This window comes from Cotesia glomerata, linkage group LG2 (genome assembly GCF_020080835.1).
Source record: "Cotesia glomerata isolate CgM1 linkage group LG2, MPM_Cglom_v2.3, whole genome shotgun sequence".
Classification (NCBI taxonomy): domain Eukaryota; kingdom Metazoa; phylum Arthropoda; class Insecta; order Hymenoptera; family Braconidae; genus Cotesia; species Cotesia glomerata.
The window spans coordinates 30,036,090-30,047,254 of NC_058159.1; the positions used below are offsets into that span (position 1 = coordinate 30,036,090).

General features: G+C 27.7%; 2 protein-coding genes across 2 annotated transcripts; both read left to right on the plus strand.

Moving 5' to 3' along the window:
- The first annotated feature begins 4,057 nt into the window (after positions 1 to 4,057).
- Positions 4,058 to 7,484, plus strand: LOC123258410 (methyltransferase-like protein 23). Its single transcript, XM_044718397.1, has 3 exons — positions 4,058 to 4,109; positions 4,179 to 4,588; positions 6,669 to 7,484. The coding sequence occupies exons 2-3, from the start codon at positions 4,421 to 4,423 to the stop codon at positions 7,251 to 7,253; spliced, it is 753 nt and encodes a 250-aa protein (XP_044574332.1). The 5' UTR covers positions 4,058 to 4,109; positions 4,179 to 4,420; the 3' UTR covers positions 7,254 to 7,484.
- LOC123258412 (acyl-CoA-binding domain-containing protein 6-like) lies at positions 7,465 to 9,410 on the plus strand. The gene is made up of 2 exons (XM_044718398.1): positions 7,465 to 7,608; positions 8,583 to 9,410. The coding sequence occupies exon 2, from the start codon at positions 8,611 to 8,613 to the stop codon at positions 9,319 to 9,321; it is 711 nt and encodes a 236-aa protein (XP_044574333.1). The 5' UTR covers positions 7,465 to 7,608; positions 8,583 to 8,610; the 3' UTR covers positions 9,322 to 9,410.
- Positions 9,411 to 11,165: the final 1,755 nt, after the last annotated feature.

Sequence of the window (11,165 nt, forward strand, 5' to 3'; positions counted from 1 at the left end):
TTGATGAGTGTAACATCGGGGTGAGCTTATATCTTTAAAAATGTCAATAGTTCTCAAGATATAAGCTCGTTTCTTAATTGTGTTAGATTGCACTGTACTTTCTTAACTACTAACATTTTTAAAGATATAAGCTCATCCTGATGTTTCACTCATCAAGAGCTTTCATTTGAGTACCCAAAAGGCATTTTGATATATTTTTCATATATACATATATGTAATATATATAAATATATGAAAAATTGATATGGGTACTCAAATGAAAGGTCTTGATGAGTGTAACATCGGGATGAGCTTATATCATTAAAAAGGTCAATAGTTCTCAAGATACAAGGTCGTTTTTTAATTATTGACATTTTTTAAGATGTAAACTCATTTCGATGTTACACTCATCGAGACCTTTCATTTAAGTACCCACATGGCATTTTTCATATATTTTATATATAATTGTATTTATGAAATATATAAATATATAAAATATATGAAAAATTGATCTGGGTACTCAAATGAAAGGTCTTGATGAGTGTAACATCGGGGTGAGCTTATATCTTTAAAAATGTCAATAGTTCTCAAGATACAAGCTCGTTTCTTAATTGTGTTAGATTGCACTGTACTTTCTTAACTACTAACATTTTTAAAGATATAAGCTCATCCTGATGTTTCACTCATCAAGAGCTTTCATTTGAGTACCCAAAAGGCATTTTGATATATTTTTCATATATACATATATGTAATATATATAAATATATGAAAAATTGATATGGGTACTCAAATGAAAGGTCTTGATGAGTGTAACATCGGGATGAGCTTATATCATTAAAAAGGTCAATAGTTCTCAAGATACAAGGTCGTTTTTTAATTATTGACATTTTTTAAGATGTAAACTCATTTCGATGTTACACTCATCGAGACCTTTCATTTAAGTACCCACATGGCATTTTTCATATATTTTATATATAATTGTATTTATGAAATATATAAATATATAAAATATATGAAAAATTGATCTGGGTACTCAAATGAAAGGTCTTGATGAGTGTAACATCGGGGTGAGCTTATATCTTTAAAAATGTCAATAGTTCTCAAGATACAAGCTCGTTTCTTAATTGTGTTAGATTGCACTGTACTTTCTTAACTACTAACATTTTTAAAGATATAAGCTCATCCTGATGTTTCACTCATCAAGAGCTTTCATTTGAGTACCCACATGCATTTTGATATATTTTTCATATATACATATATGTAATATATGTAAATATATGAAAATATGATGTGGGTACTCAAATGAAAGGTCTCGATGAGTGTAACATCGGGATGAGCTTATATCATTAAAAAGGTCAATAGTTCTCAAGATACAAGGTCTTTTTTTAATTATTTACATTTTTTAAGATGTAAACTCATTTCGATGTTACACTCATCGAGACCTTTCATTTGAGTACCCACATGGCATTTTTTATATATTTTATAAAAATGGTATTTGTGAAATATATAAATATATAAAATATATGAAAAATTGATGTGGGTACTCAAATGAAAGGTCTTGATGAGTGTAACATCGGGATGAGCTTATATCTTTAAAAATGTCAATAGTTCACGAGATACAAGATCATTTCTTAATTATATATCCAGAGATAGAAAATTTTCGAATGCAGCCTAAATACTTATCATCATAAATTGTCTATTGGTGAGAATGATATGAAACCACGAAAAAGCATAACTCCAGGTCAAGACTTTTCCAAAAATATCATAAAAACCCATTTCATCATATAAATACACTGGCCATAAAATTTTGCTTATTCTCTTAATAATATAGATTAAAATGGCTTATTGTTGCTTTTTGTTCTTTATCTTGTTTTGTTGGTTTTAGCTTTTATGACTAGACGGCCTGAGCTCAGATTGTTATGATTTAAGTACACACGATACTTGATACTTCCTATTCCAAGATTATTGGTTGCGTGATATACACAAACAGCCGAGTTGAGCTGGTGATACGATGTGATATGACTAACACAACTGGACGTGTGTAAATTTTTAACTCCGGTGATTTTATCGTGTTGTGACTATCACGGTAACTATAACATAAAACATAACAAATAAGAATAAAATCCACGGCAATTATAATGTAGGTATAATATATGTAATGCGTGGCGAAAGATAACGGAGTACTTTCATTTCTACATCCGGCCTTACATCATTCGCGTGATTGCCTCGACAATTAGTACTTCCTTGTTCTGCATAGATCACTTACTCTTTTTCATATTTATGCTGGTGGTTAATTTATCTCAAGCTTAAGTTGTAGGTTGCAGGGTAATCGTCCAAGTTGTAGTGACAAGTAAAGCCGACTCTTGATTTTCATGCCGGATATGAAACCGCGATAAATAATCATCTAATTAAAATTTTAACAAATAAGATTAATTGTCGCTCTTTTTTTTAGATTATCAAGAAATAATATAATAGATGTTATCCTTTTTTGTTAAATACTTACTTACTAACTAACTTGACAGGTAATTTAGAAAAATTTATTAGTCTTATGGCCATCAATTATGTTACAGGAATTGACCAGTCATCCATTATCTTCTTAATAGTACCCTCATTTGGAGAATAGTTCGCTTCAGGGTAGTTCAACCACACTACCAGTCGTCTGGATATTTTTTTATTTCAAATAAATTCATTTTATTTTTTTATCATGTTTTTAAAAATTTTTAAGTATATTTTTTTAACTTTTTATGACTTTTAATTTAGCTGTCACTTTTGACAATTTTTTAATTTTCTTCAACAAAAAAATTTTTTCTAAAAAATTATTTTTAAAAAATTGCATTTTTAATTTATTAAAATTTCTACAAGCCCATTTTTTTGATAATTTTTTTTTGCCATAATTTATTTATTAAAGAAAATTTAAAAAATTGTGAAGTGACAGCTAAATTTAATGTCATTAACTTTTTTCAGAAATTATTAATCATATTAATGATATTAATTATTCATGATAGAAATTATAAATTATTAATGATATTAAAATTAATAATCGTTTTTATTTTTTTGATTTTCGAAATGTCAATTTTTTTTCTCATTTTCTTTGACATCATTTATTTGTTAAAAAAAATTCTTAATATTATAAAATATCTGCTAAATTAATTTTCATAAATTATTATGATGAAATTTTATCAAAAATTTATATGACATTAAAGTAATAAGCACTTTTAATTTTTTTTAATTTCTAAATGTCAATTTTTTTATGATACTAAAGTTAGCCGACGTTTTTAATTTTTTGATTTTTTTTTCAATAATTAAATTAGAACAAAAAAATATTTTTTAAAAATTGCACTTAGAGTTTTTCAAGTTTTTAACAAATGACAATTTTTTTTCTTTTTTTTTTTGCAGTCATTTTTTTAATAAAAAAAATTTTTTTAATTTTTAAATGTCGGCTAACTTAATTTTCATAATTTTTTTGATAATACTAAAGTTAGCTGACGTTTTTAATTTTTTTATTCATTAAATTAGAACTAAAAAATATTTTTAAAAATTGCACTTGTAGTTTTTCAAGTTCTTTACAAATAGAATTTTTTTTTTATTTTTCTGTAATGATTTTTTCAATAAAAAAAAATTCTAAAATTTTTTAAATGTCAGCTAACTTAATTTTTATATTTTTTTGTTACAAAAATTCTCAAAATTTAATAAATACCTGTTGAATTAATTTTTATGAAATTTATCACACTAAACAGCAATTAAAAAGTTTTTTATAATTTTATATTAATGAAATTATTATGAAAAAAATTTAATTAATAATTTTACAAGTAAAAATTAAAAAAAAATTATTAATGAAAATTTTTCAAGTATTTTTTTTATTATAATTGATTATTTTTTAAATTATGAAGTTTTAATTATAAAATTAGGATGTTTTAATATTCTTAATAATTTTTTAGCAAATAAATAATTATTTTTATAATTTTTTTAATTAATTTAATTATTTTTGTTAAATAAAATACTAAAATATGTTAAAGAGTCTGCTGACTTAATTAACTGTCATTTTTGAGGAGAATGTTGCGCCATCTATAAACTAAAAATTAAATCACAGCGCGCCAATCTGAATTACCCATCACATGAAAGAACTTACTGTAAGTAAAATATTAAATTAATTTATAAAATTTATACAATTAAATATTGAAAAAGAATTTTTTTTTTAGATTTATATTAAGATACATTAAAAGTCTTCAGAAAAATTCCAATTAAAGAAAGTAAATCAAAGCTCAGGAGTGTAAATAAAAAGCGCGTTGTCATTGGTCGACAACTGGGGCCAAGTTAGCTCCCAATTACCTTTCAATAGTTGTAAAATAAAAATAAAAATAATTATAATTTTAAGTGAATTAGTCAGTATTATTATGGAGTGCGTGAAAAATAATTAATATGCCAAGTTTACTGTCCAGTAATGCCTGGTTTAGAGGAAGAAAGTATTTGGTTCGAAACGAGTCCGTCAGCGAGTAGCCTAATGTCCGATGGAGTCGCTGCCGAGCAAGTGAAAAAGTTTTTTTTCACGTCTCGACGATCTGACGAAACAGGACAACAGGACGAATCACTAGAGATATTTATTCCCGAGGTAAATTTTTTACTTTTTGTTAATTTAATCTTTAAAGTAACCAATAACAATTATTGGAGTATTTTTTGATAATTAAAAATAAATGTATATATTCGGCTTGCATATTTTTGGTTATGTTCTCGCCATGCGGCACTATTTCACAAAGTTTCACTTATAATTTTAATATTATTAAGAGAATAAGAAAAATTTTGTGTCCAGGGTAGTCATATGATAAAATCGGATTATTTAGTTAAAGTTAGTGTCATTGCAAAGGTCTTGACTTGAATTTGTGCCATTTCAAAGTTTCATATCATTCTCACCGATAGTCAATTTATTATGATAATTATTTAGGCTGCATTCGAAAATGCTCTATCTCTAGATACATAATTAAGAAATGACATTGTATCTCGTAAACTATTGACATTTTTAAAGATATAAGCTCATCTCGATGGTACACTCATCGAGACTTTTCATTCGAGTACCCACATGAATTTTTCATATATTTTATATATTTATATATTTCACAAATACCATATATATAAAATATATGAAAAATGCCATGTGGGTACTCAAATGAGAGGTCTCGATGAGTGTAACATCGAAATGAGTTTATATCTTAAAAAATGTCATTAATTTAGAAATTAGATTGTATCTCGTGAACTATTGACATTTTTAAAGATATAAGCCCATCCTGATGTTAAACTCATCAAGACCTTTCATTTGAGTACACACATCAATTTTTCATATTTTTTATATATTTATATATCTCACAAATACTATATATATAAAATATATGAAAAATGCCATGTGGGTACTTAAATGAAAGATCTCGATGAGTGCAATATCGGGATGAGCTTATATCTTTAAAAATTTCAATTGTTAAGAAAGTACAGTGCAATTTAACATAATTAAGAAACGACCTTGTATCTTGAGAACTATTGACATTTTTAAAGATATAAGCTCACCCTGACATTACACTGATCAAGACCTTTCATTTGAGTACCTACATCAATTTTTCATATATTTTATATATTTATACATAATACACACATATTTCACAAATTCCATATATAGAAAATATATAAAAAATTGATGTGGGTACTCAAATGAAAGGTCTTGATGAGTGTAACATCGAAATGAGTTTATATCTTAATAAATGTCAATAATTAAGAAATGACATTGTATCTTGAGAACTATTGACATTTTTAAAGATATAAGCTCATCCCGATGTCACACCCATCAAGACCTTTCATTTGAGTACCCACATCAATTTTTCATATATTTTATAAATTCATATATTTCACAAATACCATATATATAAAATATATGAAAAATGCCATGTGGGTACTTAAATGAAAGATCTCGATGAGTGCAATATCGGGATGAGCTTATATCTTTAAAAATTTCAATTGTTAAGAAAGTACAGTGCAATTTAACATAATTAAGAAACGACCTTGTATCTTGAGAACTATTGACATTTTTAAAGATATAAGCTCATCTTGACATTACACTGATCAAGACCTTTCATTTGAGTACCCACATCAATTTTTCATATATTTATATATATTATATATATGTATATATGAAAAATATATCAAAAATGCATGTGGGTACTCAAATAAAAGCTCCTGATGAGTGTAACATCAAGATGAGTTCATATCTTTAAAATTGTCAATAGTTAAGAAAGTACAGTGCAACTTAACATAGTTAAGAAACGACCTTGTATCTTGAGAACTATTGACATTTTTAAAGATATAAGCTCATCTTGACATCACACTGATCAAGACCTTTCATTTGAGTACCTACATCAATTTTTCATATATTTATATATATCATATATATGTATATATGAAAAATATATCAAAAATGCATACGGGTACTCAAATAAAAGCTCTTGATGAGTATAACATCTAGATCAGCTTATATCTTTAAAAACGTCAATATTTAAAAAAGTACAGTGCAATTTAACAAAAGCCATTTTTTTATAAATTAAAATTTTATTTATTTATAGTTCACTACGGCAGTCACATAGTGACTGCAAGCTTGCTAGTTTTAATTAATCAATTAATTTATTAACATAATTTCAATTTATAATTTCCAGTTGTTGCACGCAAGTTACAATTTTTACGTGTGGCCATCAGCTCCAGTTCTCGCGTGGTACCTCTGGGAGAACCGCGAAGCCGTAGTAGGCAAACGAATCCTCGAACTAGGCTCCGGAACCGCGTTACCTGGTATCGTCGCTAGTAAGTGTGGAGCACACGTTACCCTAAGTGACGCTGCTAATTTACCAAAAAACTTGCAGCACATCAGAAGAAGTTGCGAGTTGAACGGCGTGTTGTCTCAAGTTAAAGTCGTCGGCATAACTTGGGGTCTCTTTTTATCAAGTTTATTGAGCATCGGTCCACTGGATATAATCCTCGGCTCAGACTGCTTCTACGAGCCCACAGTCTTCGAAGACATTGTAGTAACAGTAGCTTACCTTTTAGAGCGAAATCCAGGAGCAAAGTTCCTCTGTACCTACCAAGAGCGCAGCTCAGACTGGTCCATAGAGCACCTGCTCAACAAGTGGGGCCTCACTTGCAACCAAATATCTCTAACAGGCTTAGGAGCCGACGCGGGAATTACTCTCGAAGAGTTGATGCAAGATCACACTATTCACCTACTGGATATCCGTAAATCCGACTAATACTAACTATCTAAATTAATTAACTAATTAATTAATTTATACTTAGAAAAATTATTATGGCTAATGCTAAAGTTGCAAAATCATTTTACCGTCTCACAGCTGTAAATCTTCCCTGGACAGTCGGCGATTTGCAATTAAAGCAATACTTTTCTCAGTTTGGTAATATTGTAAACGCAAAAGTATTTTTTGATCGTAATACTGGACTAAGTAAGCACGCAGGGTTGATTGAAACAGCTGATAAAGATACTTATGAAAATATTATTTCAAAACAAAAGCATTCTATTGAAGATAGAGACGTTTTTGTCCGTAAATGGGTAGAGTAAATTGAATTTAAATAAATTTTCACAATTAGATAAGGTTGTACGGACAGTACATTTTTTTTTTTTTTTATTAAAATTAAAAATTTTAATGCGAAAATTCATCACTATTTAACATTATTATTGATAAAAATAATTAAATAATTTAATTAAAAATAATAAATAGTCAAAGTACTTTTTTACAAAACGAGGCAACATCGCGCTTAATAGCTGTTTATATTTATCTCGTTGAGTTGAAAAAGACAACCCATAAAAATACACAGGAATTATTAAAATTCAAATGACATTAAAGTTAGCAGTCACTTGACTATTTTTTAATTCTTTTAAACAAATAAATTTGATCCAAAAAATTATTTTTAAAAAATTGGATTTTCAATTTTTTAAAATTTCTACATGTAAATTTTTTTTTGCCATAATTTATTTGTTACAAAAATTTTTAAAATGATCAAATATCTGCTAAATTAATTTTCATAAAATTCAAACACACTTTTGCATTAAAATATCTTTAAAAGCCTTGGTCAGAAAATTTTCATTTTATTTTTAACATAAAAAATACTTTTAGTAAGAAAATTTTCTTGATACAAGAATTTGTTCTTGAAAATTTTCATATTCTAAGCTCAAGAAATTGTTAAGTTGATTGAAATAATTTTTACTTAATTTAAATAAAGCTATTCTTTTGTTTATCTATCCAAAGATAAATATTGATGTTTTTCTCTTCAGAAATTAATAATTAATAATCATAGAATATTTTATCGTCAGCGAGTTTCTTGAGCCAAGAAATTGTTAATTGAGCAAAAGTATTTTTTTTCTGTGTATTCTACAAAAATTTATTGATTGAAATAAAAGTTTTTTTTTTTTTTTTAATCTTCCTATTAGTTACAACACAGTCTCTATAAGCTACATGTTGAATTTCAATTTTTTAATAATTTATTAAGCGATTTATTTCAAAAAATTTATTTAGCAACTTATAACATATCAAAAAATTTGATTTTGAAAAGTGCATTAGTGTCCGAACAACCTTAAAGTAGACGATCACAATCATGGCTGATGAATCTTACTCAGAAATTACCGAGCTAGAAGAAACTTTTTCCCGAGCAGCTAATCACCTCCAAAGCATGGTCTCAAATTTGGACTCTGGCCAGCTCCTGGCCTTTTATGGCCTCTACAAGCAAGCCACTGTTGGAATTTGTAACACTGCCAAGCCCAGCTGGTACCAAACTCAAGCCAAGTACAAGTGGGAGGCCTGGAAGGCACTTGGAGACATGACTAAAGAAGTTGCCATGCAGAACTACGTCAGTGCTATCACCAAACTGGACCCCAATTGGGAGCAAGATGCTAGGGTTGGAAATAAATCCTGGAACGCGGTTAGTAGCTTGCTCAAGACGGATGTGGAGATCTCGGATAATGAGAAGACGCTTCTGGACTGGGTCAAGGATGGCAATGATAAGAGGGTCTGGGAAATCTTGTCCACTGAGGCTAAAGGCTTGAATACTCCGGATGAAGATGGGATGATGCCTATTCATTGGGCTGCTGATCGAGGGAGTCTACCGACGATTAAGTGTCTTATTGAGCATGGCGCTGATGTTGATGCTCAGGATAATGACGGGCAAACTGCGCTTCACTATGCCGCTTCTTGCGGGCATGCTGAGGTGGTTGGGTATTTACTGTCCGTCGGGGCGAAGTTGCTTAAAGACAACGACGGGTTCACGGCTAAAGACATCGCTGATCAAGATTTAGTAGCCATGTTTTGATCTTAGTGTTTACATTTGTATTGATTGATGATTGACAGGATTTAATACTGTAAAATGGGATTATTAATAAAAAGTTATTTAAAATTTAACATAAGTATAATTTAACTTTTATTTACGCACATACAAATTAAACAATGGTAATTATTTACGAGTCGGGTCAACATTTTGGGGCATAATTAGGTGAATATTAATGTTTTTTTATTATGTTTATTTTTACGTCGCATTTACGATGAAAAATGTCGTGAAAGAAAAAATTTTTGGCTAAAATTTATATTTCATCTTTTTTTGATGTTTTTCATATGTTTTTTTTAGAAAAGTACATGAAAGAACGAATAATTAGAAAAAAAAAGTAGAATATTACAGTTTTAACAAATTTTCAAAAAAATTTGTAAATTTTTTAGATAAAAATAAAAATAAAATCAAATATTACACGTATTATACTCAACAGGAGCTTTCATTTAAGTACCCACATGCATTTTGGTATATTTCTCATATATTTATATATAAATATGTAAAATATATGAAAAATTGATGTGGGTACTCAAATGAAAGGTCTCGATGAGTGTAATGTCATGGTGAGCTTATATCTTTAAAAATATCATTAGTTGACAAGATACATTGTCATTTCTTAATTATTGACATTTTTTAAGATATAAACTCATTTCGATGTTACACTCATCGAGACCTTTTATTTGAGTACACACACGGCATTTTTCATATATTTTACATATATGGTATTTGTGAAATATATAAAATATATGAAAAATTGATGTGGGTATTCAAATGAAAGCTCTTGATAAGTGTAACGTCGGGGTGAGCTTATATCTTTAAAAATGTCAATAGTTCTCAAAATACAAGGTCGTTTCTTAATTATGTTAAATTACACTGTACTTTCTTAAATATTGACACTTAAAGATATAAGCTCATACCGATGTTACACTCATTAAAAGCTTTCATTTAAGTACCCACGTGCATTTTCATATATTTTTCATATATACATATATATAATATATATATAAATATATGAAAAATTGATGTGGGTACTCAAATGAAAGGTCTCGATGAGTGTAATGTCATGGTGAGCTTATATCTTTAAAAATGTCAATAGTTCACAAGTATCACAATTTTCTAAAAAATTTATAAATTTTTTTGAAAATTTGTTGAAATTGTGATAATCAATTTCTTTTTTAATTGTTTATTTTTTTATGTATACAAAAAAAATATATCAATAAAATCAAATAGAAATTCCGTTAAAATAAATGAAAATTAAAATAATTGACCCCACTTGTAAATATTTACCGAAACAATTTTTATTTATTTATTTACAAATAAAAACACTTTAATACTCTCCAATATTCACAGCCTAAGCTTTCCTTAGGTAAATGCGTGCTCCATTGTCGGCGTGAAATTTTTTATAAATAAATTATATTTATTGTTTTTTTCTTTTTACTGTAATAATTATTTTAAATGGATACTGTAGTGCGTCAAAAAATAATTTTATGGTTCTGTTGTAAGTATAAAAATAATTTTTCTCCACATTTAATGTCTTTTGTTAACCAATTACGGTGAAAAAACGCCGAGTAGGTATAGATTGTAATATATAATATATAGTAATAATAATAATAATATTAAAATTAATATTTATAATATTAATAATAGTAGTCATAAATGTAAGGAAATTTCTAAGCCGCAAGTATAAATGTAATGACTTACTCGAATGCATAAAAAAAATTCTACACAACGCTTGTGGTAAATATAATAAGCGTGAGTATTAAAACACATTATTTTAATATATTGTTATTAAAATAAACTTGCATCTTCATCACAGTAACCCTATCAAATAG